This window comes from Caloenas nicobarica, chromosome 8 (genome assembly GCF_036013445.1).
Source record: "Caloenas nicobarica isolate bCalNic1 chromosome 8, bCalNic1.hap1, whole genome shotgun sequence".
NCBI classification, from domain to species: Eukaryota; Metazoa; Chordata; class Aves; order Columbiformes; family Columbidae; genus Caloenas; species Caloenas nicobarica.
In genome coordinates, this window is record NC_088252.1 from 28,132,117 (window position 1) to 28,146,130 (window position 14,014).

Genomic DNA, 14,014 nt, shown 5'->3' on the forward strand with positions numbered 1-14,014 from the left:
CGCGGAACCCGCTGTAGGAAAGAGCGAGGCGCAGCCCCGACCCCACCGCACGGCCGCTGCTCGACCGACCCGCTCGGCGCCCGCTCGGCCGGGCCGGACGCGCTCGGGGCGGGCCAGGCGCCGCGGACTCTTTTTTCCCGGCGTGCCGCGCGCGGGCGCCGCTGTGTGCTGCGTCACCGCGCCGGGCCGCGCAGTCTGTGCGTGGCCGGCTGCGGGTGGGGACCGCTCCGCCGTCATGGCCTCCGCCGCCGCCGCCGCGCACCCGGGCCCCGCCGCCGCCGCTCCCGCCGCCGCCGCTCCCGCCCCGCCGCCTCCCACCGCCCCGGGCATCCTCATCGGCGACCGGCTCTACTCGGAGGTGTCGCTGACCATCGACCACTCGCTGATTCCCGAGGAGCGCCTCTCGCCGACCCCCTCCATGCAGGACGGCCTGGACCTGCAGTGCGAGACCGACCTGCGCATTCTGGGCTGCGAGCTCATCCAGGCGGCCGGGATCCTTCTCCGCCTGCCGCAGGTGGGGCCGCGCCCCGGTGCTTCCCCGGGGCGGCCGAGCCGGGCGGGGGGGAGGGAGGGGAGGAAGGAGCCGCCATTGTGGCGCGGCGGGAAGGGCGGGGGGGCGGCGGGTGCCTCACACAAAATGGCGGCGGCGGTTGGGCCCGTGACTGACTGACTCTTCCTCCCTTTGCGCTCGTAGGTGGCGATGGCAACGGGGCAGGTGCTGTTCCATCGGTTCTTCTACTCCAAGTCCTTCGTCAAGCACAGCTTCGAGGTGAGGGCGGCGCGGGGAGCGGGGGCCGAGCGCACCGGGTGTTGGGCGAGCGGTGAATTTGGCCAAGCGCACGCCGGACAGGCTGCTCTCTTCGGGCCTCTAAGCCGCGGTTTTTAACTTTTTTTTTTTTTTAGTTGCGTAACTCTAGTTTTATCGGGGTTAAAACCAATATTTTCATGAAAACGGGGCTTTCTTTCAGATTGTTGCCATGGCCTGCATCAATCTCGCGTCCAAAATTGAAGAGGCTCCTCGACGTATAAGGGACGTGATCAATGTGTTTCATCACTTGCGTCAGTTAAGAGCAAAAAGGTAAGATTAGCTTCGTTATGAACATAAAAAAACATTGTCACTAATGTACGCTGCGGTTTTCAATTCACAGTATTTTTCCAGGCTAAGTTCAACGACCTAGACTTGAGAAGGGAGAGCTCTTTGGCTGTTGCGTAGGCAGTGCAGTTCGATGCTGACTTCTCCTGCCGTTGCTTTTGGTGACTTGGTAGATCCGTTTCCATTATTTCTATAGCTACAAGTCACGAGTATTGGTTCTCGTTTCAGGTCCATGGCTGTGGTTCTGGGTCCATTGCTAATGGATTTTTAATGTCTTGTAGTTCTTGAAAGGTAGTCTTAGGCATGAGTAGTGAATTAGCGGGTTGCTGTGGATTCTCCAGGCTTTGCACAATGTTCAGTAGCTTTAATGCTTTTTTTCTTGTCAGTATGTAGCTGTCCAATTGTGGTTATGGTGCCAAGAAAGTATCAGTTACAAAAGATGAAAACTGACTTTTACCCAGCAATGATAGTGTTGCCTTTTAGAAAAAAACAAAACAAACACAAAAAAAACCCAAAAACCAATTTTAGAAAGTATTCGGAAAAAAATATAGTTTGGCCTATGGTGTATGCAGATTTAATGACCCCGTTTCAGCAAGGAGTGTGTAATTGAGTCTTGGAAGCTGAAGGCATCTTTAATTGCAAAAAGTGAGACTTGTGTTTCCCCTGGTACCGTGTGCTTGTGTCAGTGAAGTTGGATGTAAACTCCCACAGTCTCTGTGCAGATCTGGAGAACTGTCTGCTCGAGCTGCAGCTGTTCTCGGTTGGCAGTGCCTAATGCTGCTTTTTTGTGCGTTAAGCCATGTACGTTTTCACGTGTAAAGCAAATTCACTTGCTTGGAAGGAACAGGGAATGGTGGAAGGAAAGGAGTTTTCTAAGTTGCTATTAAATACAAAATTTCTTTAATTCTCATGCAACAGTGTTACAGTCTGTGGGACTGGAGATGTCAGCTCTGATGAAATAGTTCTAGTGGCAGATTGCTTAAGTGTAAAGCACTCCATAGCTACAGAAGGGTTTTGTTTTCAGCCAAATTCTTAAATCCATGCTTACGTTTTTCCACATCACCAGGTTACAGCAGGAATTCAAACTTCAGTGTCCCGTAATGTTTTTTGAGAAGCAGAGTAGAAATCCTGAGGGAGATCAGCTGTTTCTTGATATGTTTATCCTGGTTATGCTTCTGTTGCATCCAAAGCTTTTGCTTTTACAGCCTTGTGCTTGTGTTTTCCTAGTTAGCTTTAGATAAAAGAAGATTGATTTGGTGTTACATTTTGAGACGTAGCTTTTTTTTTTTAAGTTGTTACCCCTGGTAGCTCTGACAGAGTTTAGTGAAGTTACGCTGAATGTGAGTTAGGTATCGTTCTTTACCGCAGTTGTGATAAGGGAGTCTGGTTATTGGAATTAGTGGAGCTGGTTCAGTGATTCTTAATGTTTCAGCCTTGATCCAGACAGTGAAGATTAATTAATCATCTGTGATGCTTTTTCTTTGCAATGAGAGTATGAATTAGTTGTTTCTTTGTGCTGTGTGAAGGATCAGAGAAACTGAACTTAACCTGTGAACTTAAATCTTTCCAGCTAGCCTGTTCCAAATCAGAATGTCACTTGTGCATGTTACATGGTGTCTAAAATGCATCATGTCGAGAGAAGTCGTGCACTTCTACCCATTATTTTCTGGAGAAATGGGTATTTCTGAGAATCTGCATTAATTAATCTTAAAAATGCTGAAGTCTGACATTCAGGCTTGCCTTTTTTTCTTTTTTTTTTTTTAAACAAGCAGGATGTAAACGTGTTTCTGTACTTTTTACAAGATTACAATTACATAATCTGTACACGTTATTAACTTCAACTCTTTTTTCCCTTGCAACCGACTATACAGCGACCAGCTACATTTACCAAAGCCTGGGTGATGTGGAGTGGTACATAAAGATGAAGCTGTCGTCATGGCAACAGTGAGTGAAGTATCGAAAATCCCCAAGGAGAAGCCAGTGCTCTGAGAATAGGTCACTGGAATCGGGGGACAAACAGGTTGGCCGCTGGTGAACCATTTGGAAGAACTCCTGTATCTTGTTATAAGCTTTTTTCTTTGCTGTCCAGGTTTTTAGAATACTAGCTTAATCTTTTTTTTTTTTTTTTTATCTGAAGCTAACACTTAGGCTGTAGTTAGTTTCTTACACACAACCCAGAACTGAAACAATCAGGCTGCTGTACTTTTCTTTTCACCTCTAGTCTAGTATTTCTGTTAACTGAAGCTCTTAACCTGCACATGAAGTTTGAGTAGTTTGAGTAGGCTTGCTTTCCTTCTTTAACAGTTTGGGGTTCTCAGTTCCACTTTCTGGCTCTGTATAATTGCCGTTTGAACTCGCAGTAAAACATGCCTTCACAAGAGTACGGAAGTCTTGAATTTGTAAAACTTTATATAAGTTATGATATAAGCAGCCCCTTCTATGTACCTGTTTGTAGAACTGGGAATTGCATTGGAATTTTCGTAAGACCTGTAGTCAACTGAGTTGCTCCTAGGTGGTATTTCTAATACTGAGAAGTAAGAAAAAGCTAAAAATGTGGTTTGGACAAGCATATTTTCTTTTGGATCTTTCACGAGCCTATGTCATGTAGTACTGCATGTAAAAATGTTTGTGTGCATGGAGAAAAGCTCGTATGATGAAAATACTGCTTTTTAAAAAACTGTCTGATGAAACATCTGTGTTCTGAGCCAAGTGCAACTATTGTTCAACATGTAGAATGTAGTTTGAAGTTGATTTTATTTACCGTAAATGTGCCTGAAAGCTGCAGAAGGTTCTTATGAGACTGGAACCAAATGTGACTCCTGTCATCATGTAACCTGACAAATGTTGGTTTGAGATGCTCAGTCAGCTGTTCTTTGCTTCTGTTGCAGCAAACAGGTTCCTGCAGTTGTGTTGGAAGTGGCCTGTGTTAATCATACAAACTAATTAGTGTTCTCCAAACCCTGCTATAAATCTACAGTGCTTGTATTTACAATGTTGGAGGCAAATATAGAACTCACTTCCTTCTCTCGTATTGACTGGCCTAAGAGAGATCTGGTCTTTGAAATGAGATGCTGATTTTTATGCTGTACTTGCCGGAAGTGCTTTTTGCATTATGAACAAAACTACACGCAGGGCACTTTTCCTCCAAAGTATTAGACATTCCAAAGACACCAAGTTTTAATACGACATTTAATGAAGCTGTCGTTGTGTCGAGAACTTGGGGTTCATTTGTCAGAAGGATTTAAAAGGATATTTGTAATTTATTTCTTGCTACAAACACATTACGGTGTGTTTTAATTATTTTTTTGGGGGGTGTTATTTGATCTCTAAATCCCAATGCAGTTTTGTGACTTAAGTGTTGGATTCGCTTACCAGAATGGGCGCTGTGTGCTCCCTGTTCTTATCTCTAAAGTCTTGTCTGGAACTCATGCTGATTCTTAAGAACAGATTCAAAGTAAGAATTTGTAATACTACTTGGCTATATAGAGCTTGAAGCTTATATTTTATATATAAGCTTATAAATTATTTTTCTCTTGTTTGTTACTTGGACCTAAAATGACTGCTTCTTGGGCTGAGAACTAAGTGCAGCAAATGCAGTAGCAAAATTTCTCTCTTTTTTTCTTAGTAAGAAAGCTAAGAAGTGTTCCAAAGGGAAATCTCTGAAGCTTCCAACTTGTAAATAATTATGCATACCAACACGTTAGAGCTTATGGCAAAAGTACTAAATTGGTAAATCTTAACACAGTGGGCACCCTGACTTTTTTGCCTGTAATACAGTGCAGTAAAGTCTTCTACAGATTTTTATTTTTGCATAAGTGGATAAAAGGCTGCTTTTATCTTTCTGGTTTTGGAAATACTGTCTGTATAAACACGTGTTTTTCATGGCTTCCTTAGATCTGTAGATCTCTAGAACTTGTGTGTCCCAAGTGACCAGAGTAAAAAGGGACAACAGAGTAAAGCGCACTTGGAGCATCTTAATTTTGAGTTTCCAGTCGCTTTGCTGTTGAACACGTACAACCACAGTACGGACTGTTTGTGCTGATCCTGTGGCCCTGTGGAAGGACAGCAAAAACTTAAAATGCAGCGAGGCTCACAGCCTTTCTGCTGCATTCTTAGCTACCTTGTTCTGTTTTCATAATACTGACTTTCTGACACAGCTTTCAGAGAATGCAGAGCCATGTGGAAGGTGGTAATCCTGTGGCAGGTTGGATGATGATCCCATGTAGTGATGTTGTCCTGCTCTTGATTATTTTTTATTTTTTAGACTGGAAGTCATAGCTGCCGTAAGTTTCATCCAAGATTTGTCACCTCTGAAGTGTGCTGCTAACAAGCTGAGCCTGGACACCTAAACTCACTCTGAATGATGCTTTGCAGATCCTGTTAATGCCAGTGATCTCTAGATAAAATTGTGTAAAGCAATATTGGAGGAAATGCTATTATAAACCCCTGAATAGTTAGTTGAAATCAATGGAAAGCAAATCAGTTTCACCGATGTGAAGAATTTCTGCTTGGTTCTTCCAGTCTCCCACTCCAGAGTGTTGTGTTCAGACAGCCTTGGTAGTGTTGGAGCGTTCAGATAAAATCATAGCCTCTCTGCTGAAGTAATTACCTTAAAGAAACTTTAAAAGTTGTGGTTTTTTTTTTTTCAGTTAATTTATGCAGGAAAAAAAAATAATAGGTATTCTGACTGGGTTAAATTTAGAATAGCTGAAATCACAGACTTTGTAAACTTGCCCTGATGAGTGAGAGTAACCCGTAGCTAGAGAAGTTAACTTTATGTAATGTGGAAAACATCGCATTTTTTTTTTAGGGGACAGACATAGTAAGGCTTGTACTGGAATTGATGGTGCTTCCTGCCACTCAGAACCTGCAGTAGTTGATTTCAAACCTCCTGTGAGCTGTTTCTCGACCCCTTGGGAAGAGCTGGAGGAGCTCATGGTTTCGTGTGTGTGGTTATAAAACATGATGATTTTATTGGTGAAGTGGATGGCTTGTATCCTTTGGCCGATGGTAATAAGCATCGTTTCAGGTGACTGCAGAACTCGTAGCATAAATTGTGGATTATTGCGGTTAGGAACCCTTCAGCCTAGCCTTGTCATCAAACTGACCCTTTCTGGGGTGGAACTTGGGTTTTTTGAGTCATTTTTCTACTCTGTGTGATCTACTTGTGGAACTTGCGTGGAATCAAAAAAGACAAGTTAGTAGTGAAATATTTTGTCTGATAGAACAGAAGCTCTATTTTGAATCCACTTTGGATCACTTTTTCCTTTTGAAGGTAATGTAAAATAAATCTGTCACTGGTGCTTGGGGTGTACCAGGTTTATCATGTAAACAGACTGGTTTATGAGAGTGGAACTAGTTGCAAAAACATTATTCTTGATTGGAAAGCGTGTGGAATATGTGAGGCACATTACAAACAGGGAAAAAGCGGGTCTGGCTTTAGGAGGAAGTGGATTAAAATACACAATGTGGAATGTTGAAAGGTCAAGTCTAAGAACGGACAAAGAAAAGGATACGAAATGGAGTATGACACTTGTGCTTACAGCAAGTTATTTTAGTTCAAAAGAAATGCTTTGGAGAGTTCAGGTATTGGAAGAAATTAGGACTTGATAGTGCTAGACTTAATATTTCTCTGTGAAATGAGCTCTTGTTTAGCAAATAGCAGAAGTGATGTGATATCCACTGACTAGTGGGTGCAGCATTCAGAATCACAAACAGGTCTGTCCCAATTTGAGAGGTTAAATTCCCTGCTTTACTAGGCTTTTTGTGTATCACAGTAGCAGGGCTGTCTTGTTCTCTGAAGATCTGAATAATCTTGTCTTCCAGTGCATAGGAAACTGCAGTTTATGAAGCACAAGCTTGCTACTTTAAGATCAGTAAAAAAACCTGTTCTAGCTTGCTTTTGCTTTGAAGTCCTACCTAGTAGAGGTAGTTTTATCACATGCCTTCCCCCACTTCTGTCATGAAGTCTAAAGGTTCTTTGAGATCTTCACTGTAAAGTTGACTTTGATTCCAGCAGCTGGACCAGTGTAGCTTGCATACACAGTAGCAAAAGATTATTTTTTTTTTTATCTTAGCCATCTAATCTGTTGCTAGTCAAAAGCAGAAACTAAACTAGTTTATCTAAACTTGGACAGCACAAGATTAATGCTTAAACTTGCTTGCAGGAGTTAAAAACCGGTTTCTGTTGCCATTAGTTGGTTGGAAGGGAAAACAGAGTTGATGCTGGTTTTGGATATGCAAAACAGTTTTGATTTTATTTCTTGCAAACTATAGGACTCCAAGCCCCCTGATACTTGATCAGAACTACATAAACACCAAAAATCAAGTAATCAAAGCAGAAAGAAGGGTACTGAAGGAGTTGGGATTTTGTGTTCATGTCAAGCATCCACATAAGGTGAGTTATCAAAAATAATATAATTGTCAATCTTGTTCTACCTTGGTGGCATCATTGTGAGCTGTGGAACAAAAAACACAGGTGCGAAAATGACCTGACTTCTTCTCTTTATTCCGTAGTAGTTACAATGAATGTTTTTGCCAGAGCGCTTGGGCGAATAGTCATATTGACTTTGGTAGAAATTGCCTCCTTGGGAAATGTTAAAGGTTTTGAAAATCGTAGAAAAGTAGTAGAATTGCCTGAACGTGATTGGATGATGTGAGCTTATGGTGTGTGCTTAGAGAAAGAGGAGAGACTGTTGGAATACTCTTTGATTGCATGTAGTATAAAGAGTTACTTCCTTAATGTTGATTTATATATTAAAACTGAGTCGTGTTTTTTTCCCTCCTTGTTCCTCAGATCATTGTGATGTATTTGCAAGTCTTAGAATGTGAACGTAACCAAACCCTGGTACAGACAGCCTGGTAAGTTGTTATTTTCCGTTCTTTTCCTAGCCAGGAAAATAGTAGCAGAAATAACAAGCCTGATGATCCATATGCAAAGCAATGAGATGTAAGTTATTACACAAGTACATGCTTTTAAAATACTTGAGTGCTTGTTTCTGCTTACTATTTTCATGGCTTGATTCCAATGTGGTAATGGAGAACTCAATTTAACTTTGTTCTTTTTTCTACTCTTTAATTAAAGGGTAGTCCCTGATGGTAAGTCATAGAGCTCTGCCCTCTGCACCTCAGCCCATGGCCTGTTTGGCTGCCCTTCTCTCCAGCCAACCCAGTGCAAGCTCTCAGCCGAGATTCACTGAAGTGGTCCATGTCCATCGGGCAGCATCTCCTAGTTCTGGCTGGGTGTCCAAAGGATTTGTATATTTGTTTTTAGAAGTAACTGTTGAAAATGTTTCTAAATGTATTTGTTGCCTAGCTACTGTATACTGTAGTGTATTTAAAGGACACATGGGGTAGACTTTTTGCCAACATTTATTTAGTTGATTTAGCATTTGGCTAAACTTGAGGGTTTGGTTTTTTTAAAAAAAAGAGACGGTGCATGCAGCATGTTCACTTAGAAGCCGTGTTGGGCATGGTTTTCTGTAGAGTCAATCCTTACTGACTGCTGTTCATTTCTTTCCTGTAGCTCAGTAACTTAGAAATGGATGGAGGTCTCTGCTGTTTATCTCTTGGCATGCGTTGCTGGGCAGTGCCCCCCAGGTTGAAGAGCAGTAGCTTAGTGAAGTGGGGACCTGGTACTAACTTACAGATCTTTTTCCAACACTCAGTGAGCAACTTGGATACTTCTCTCTCTGGATGAAGTTCATGTGACTCGAGGCACATGTAGGATTTAAATGCAATGTTTTATGAACTTTATAGGTTGCACCTAACCTCTGGAAAATGGTAGGTTAAAACTATACCATGCTTTCATGCTTGCATTTGCGTTTTAAGCATATTGATTTTTAAATACAAGAACATTGGTGTTTAAAGCAAACAGCTGGACAGATGAAAAGTACTTGTTTGATTCTTAACTCAATGGACACTTCACGGTATAACTTAACATACCTACCTAGGAAGTAGCTATTATATACAATTACTTGCATTGGGGGTTTCAAAACAAAGGCAAGGGTGCAAACTTTGTTACAGAAGTAACAAATGTAAATACAATAATTCAAAAGAAACCAAATGTTTAATATAATAACAGAAAAAATAATAAAGTCAATTGAGTCTCCAGTATTGTTATCCTCTAAATAAGATGTAAACCTGAGGTCAAATTTTTCATAAATATATTTATTTTTTATTTTTTATTTTTTTTTTTTTTTAGGAATTACATGAATGACAGCCTTCGAACAAATGTGTTTGTTCGCTTTCAGCCAGAGACTATAGCATGTGCTTGCATTTATCTCGCTGCTAGAGCTCTGCAGGTGAGTATTCACCTTTGTTAGCATTGCCTTTTATTGCTAATAGTTTGCTTTCGGGAAAATTAATGAAAATATTGAAAACAAAAGCTTGGTCTGTAATCTCTGTTATTAAGCTTTTAGTTGTTTTATTTTTAGATTCCGCTGCCTACTCGTCCTCACTGGTTCTTACTCTTTGGCACCACGGAAGAGGAGATTCAGGAGATATGCTTAACAACTCTTAAGCTCTATACTAGAAAGAAGGTAAGTTTGAGATACTTGTTCTTCCTGCTCAGTGTTCAGTGCAGCTTCAGCAGTCTCATGGTTGTCCAAGCGTGTTTGGGAAAGCACACAAATGTACTAATTGAAGGGGAGTGTGAGAACAAACTATGGAAGTTAGTTATATCAATGGACAGATAATTAAAAGGTAACTGAGTATTTTTCAGAAATGGGATGAAACTATGAATTGCATTACCACAGCCACTTACCACATTTGTTACTTTAACAGCCCAATTATGAATTTCTGGATAAAGAAGTAGAAAAGAGAAAGATGGCACTACAGGAAGCTAAACTGAAGGCAAAAGGTTTAAATCCGGATGGAACTCCAGCACTCTCAGCACTGGGTGGCTTTTCTCCTGCGTCCAAACCATGTAGGTTTGTTTTCTGAACAGAAACATGTGTAATACTGTTTGATAAGTCTTCTAAATCTGTGTCCCAAGGTGTTAAAAAACATTTGGTTTGCTTCGTGAGCTGTTAAGCAATTTAGGCTTTCTCACAGAACCAAGAAGCAAGACCAATCTCTCTTTTTTTAACCACAAATTTAAAAACCAGTTTCAATACCTCGAAATAGCAGTTTAGAGGGAAATGAGGTACTTTACTCCATACTTCCACATGAGTGATTTCTTAATAAGATGCACCCTTGAGATAATTACGTTATGAAAATATGTAGACCCAGGAGTTAGCTGAATATGACTGTGGTGTGAAGATTCTCTGGATTTAATCTCTTGAGGGGGAGCCCCAATAGCCTTTATGGTTCTGTTTGCAGCAGGGATCTCTGAAAATTGCTTTCTTTTTTTTTTTTTTTTAATGTACTTCCCAACTGTTCAAATGCAATGAAGGAAGCTGGTCAAGAAACAGGAGGGAAGGTCACGGTACTGTCTTGTCACTAGAGTGAAAAAAATAGTTGCAATGCACATCTTGAACCACCAAATCTGTCTGAACTCTAATGGTGCAGAGAACGGACAGTTTGGTCTTGGTGCTTTTACCTGTTAGTGTTGCTGTTGATCTGTGAACTACCAAGAAAATGTAAAGGACGTGATGAGCGTTTGTCCTGTGATAGTGGGGAAAGCTGAAGGTTCAGGCCTTTGTTTGTCATGTGGCCTCTCAGCTGAAGAACATATTCTGAGAAAGCGATATTTGTAGCAATTCTTTTTCCTTAAGAAAAATAGATCTGAGTTTCCAGAGGTCTTGGAGCTGGTGAGTGGTGATTTTTCACTGAACAATGAAATACGTTGCTTATTTCTGTGAAGTGGGAGCCTGGGCTGGGGGGGTTTGAGTGAACACAGAACCCTGGTAGGGTTTAAGGATTCTTACTAGCTGAGAAACTAGGGAAAAGCTGACAGAATTCTGCCTTTCTGTGTCTTTACGTTAAACCTCTGAACCCTATAGAGCGAGGAAGCTGTGGTGCAAGTTGTAATGCAGCAGCTGTGCCTCATGTCAGCAGGGCAGGTGGAAATGCATCATTCCTGCAGCGTGGCCCTTCCACTCGGCTGGATCAGCTGGCTGCAGGGCCAGATTGACTTCTAAACTAAAGAGATTTTTGTTACTCATTATATTTGTACTACTAATATAAAAATCTGTAATTTTGCTGTTTGGTCTGAATTCTTTCTATAGTATTAGAAATGAACTGTCAAGGTAAAAATCTCTGTATCTGTGGGCCATAAGGGCAGCTTTTATTTTGTACCACTTGGGTCCTGGTGGTGAAATCTCAGATCTGCTTGGCTGGAAGGTCACAGTGTTCTGCCAGCAGCTGATTTTAAACTACGTCTCCCCACGGACACCTCACTCTGTTCTCTTGTAGAAGTGCACTGTAAATGGAACGATGGGATGAAATAGCTACAATTGAGTTCATATTTACATTTTGTCCAAATACTGGTAAAGGTGTATAAAGGATACAATATAGTTATTGCAAAGCCTATAAATTAAATACCTAATCTTGAATTTAAATTTAATTCTCAGCTTCTCCAAGAGAAGTAAAAACTGAAGAGAAGAGTCCGGTATCTCTGAATACCAAAACTGTTAAAAAAGAACCAGAAGAGAGGCAGCAAACTTCAAAGAGCCCTTACAATGGGTAGGTAAAAATCTCTTCCTGATGAAGACTTCTGTAAAAACCATTTCTTCAACTGAAGTACAGTGAACTACTTTAGAGCTACTTCATGGAAGTAACAAGTACCTCAGAAGTGTAACCCTGTTGTGGTTTTGTTTGTTTGTTTTCCCCAAGCCTGAGAAAAGAAAGCAAGAGAAGTAGGAGCAGCAGAAGTGCGAGTCGATCCAGGTCAAGAACAAAGTCACGGTCTCGATCTCACACTCCTAGGCGGCAGTAAGTGGTGAATTTTTGGCTCGTGGTGTGTTGTGGAGAAGGGGATGGGGATATGGCTTGTTATTTTTGAGGGAGTTGTCTTTTTTAACTGCTGGCCAGCGAAGATGTGAGACTTGGGTCTCCAGGTTCTTGACATGCAGCAGTAACTGGTAACTGCTATATAAAAGCTTTCGCTGCATCTGAAGTTGGAAACTACCAACTTGGGTCTCAGTGAAGTGTTCCCCAAAGTGCCGTTAACTGTCAAATCATTGAAGGAAAAAAGGCAATAACGAATTTGCACTCTGGTGTTGAGGGGAAGATTCTTAGCAAGGTGGAACAATTCTGAAAGATGCTGCATTGTGGGGCTGGGTTTGGTTTGGGCTTTTTGTTTTTCCAAGGAGCTCAACTCAAAGGTGTGTTCTGGGACAATCAGTGTCATTCATCAGTTGTCCCAGTGGGAGAAAGTGTCTCTGCTTTCCTCCAGTAACTTGGAACTTCCTAAGCATTGATTTTTTTAAAAAAAAATTTTTTTCGTGTGGAAAAGGTGTTTTAACTTGTTAATGCTTTTCCATAAGCTACAACAATAGACGCAGCCTGTCTGGGACATACAGCTCGAGGTCGAGAAGCAGGTCCCGCAGCCACAGCGGCAGCCCCCGCCGCCACCACAACCACGGCTCGCCGCACCTCAAGGCCAAACACAGCAGGGAGGAGCTGAAGGGCGCGAATCGCCACGGTCACAAAAGGAAAAAGTCCCGCTCGCGTTCGCAGAGCAAATCCCGGGATCACGCCGACGCTGCCAAGAAGCACCGGCACGAGCGGGGCCACCACAGGGACAGGCGCGAGCGGTCGCGCTCCTTCGAGAGGGCGCACAAGGGCAAGCACCACGGCGGCGGGCGCTCGGGACACAGCCGGCATCGGCGCTGAGCTTTGCGCACTGCCGCCTCCTTCCGCCTGTATATAACACAATAAAAGGACACTATTGGAGAACAAAGGAACCGATTAGGATTTGATTAATTTAAACCTGGTATCTAATTTTTCTAAAATGTGTAGGAGACTTTTTGTTTCGGGAAAGAAACTTACCAACTTTTGCACATAATACCTTAGCAGTATCAAATTGGTGGAAAACAGCGATCAGGTTAAACTGTATGTATTAGAGTTATGTATTGTTTATTGATATGAGAACTGGAGAATGGATTTCTGTAAAAAAGCAAAATGTACCTTATTTTTATACAAGTCAATTGCAGACACTTATATTTAAGTATAGTTATTTGTTTAAATGATGGTGGATACTTTCTTACACTGGTTTTAGTCTGCATGTGTTCAAAAATTTTTACAAGAAATAAAATATAAAGCTTTTTTTTTTTTTTTACTGCCTGTTGGATGTCAAATATATTGAAGCTAAACTTAATTTTCTTCAATGCCATCACGTTGACCAAATAGGACGTTTGGGATATTGATGTGTTGCTGTTGCAAAGGAAAGACTTAAAGATTTGGGAGCTGGTGTTGCTCAGGGGGAAGCCGAGTTGTCTCCTGGTGTGTGTGACAGTCGGAACGTGTGAGCAGGGACCTTTGGAGCTCGGTGGGACATGTGGGTGATGGTGAGGAGCTGCAGGAGGGTACAAGATCCCCAGAGGGATCCACCGTGCCGGGGTGATTCTCCCAGTTGCTGCTCAGGTGGGAACAATCTTAAGCATAAAGGTGTGAGGTGTTTGCTGTCCTGTGCAAGTCTTAGATGCTCGCCTGGAGTCCCATGGGCTATGTAGACTGCTAATGCAGCAGAAAAACACCCTTTCTCTCCCAGAATGCTGCTCAGAATTTCACTGCTCTGGCTGGGTAAGTTTGCAGCATGGTAAGAGCAAAGCCTGGGGCTAAAAAGGCCGTAAATGGGTCTGGTGTCCCGTGTGCTGCTGCAGCAGCAAGTGCAGCATCTGGCCACAGGTTCTGCAGAGCTCAAAAGGGAAAGAAAAAACCTGTGGTTGAGCAAAAGCTTCTTTGGAACTGGGGTGTTGTCGCAAGCAGCTACCGGCATCCTGCTGGGCTGAGCTGTGTCTCTTCTCTAGAAACAGA

General features: G+C 42.2%; 1 protein-coding gene across 2 annotated transcripts; it reads left to right on the top strand.

Annotated features, from left to right (window-relative positions):
• The first annotated feature begins 226 nt into the window (after window positions 1–226).
• CCNL1 (cyclin L1) lies at window positions 227–13,314 on the top strand. 2 transcript variants are annotated; one of them, XM_065640096.1, is made up of 11 exons: window positions 227–514; window positions 695–769; window positions 969–1,078; window positions 7,370–7,490; window positions 7,890–7,954; window positions 9,297–9,396; window positions 9,529–9,633; window positions 9,878–10,019; window positions 11,608–11,719; window positions 11,870–11,968; window positions 12,523–13,314. In XM_065640096.1, exons 1-11 carry the CDS (start codon window positions 236–238, stop codon window positions 12,869–12,871), a joined length of 1,557 nt encoding a protein of 518 aa, XP_065496168.1. In that variant the 5' UTR covers window positions 227–235; the 3' UTR covers window positions 12,872–13,314. The 2 variants fall into 2 exon arrangements, with proteins under 2 accessions (XP_065496168.1, XP_065496169.1); XM_065640097.1 differs by lacking the exons at window positions 9,297–9,396; window positions 9,529–9,633; window positions 9,878–10,019; ... (1 more) ...; window positions 11,870–11,968; window positions 12,523–13,314 and adding an exon at window positions 8,178–9,296.
• The last annotated feature ends 700 nt before the right edge of the window (window positions 13,315–14,014 follow it).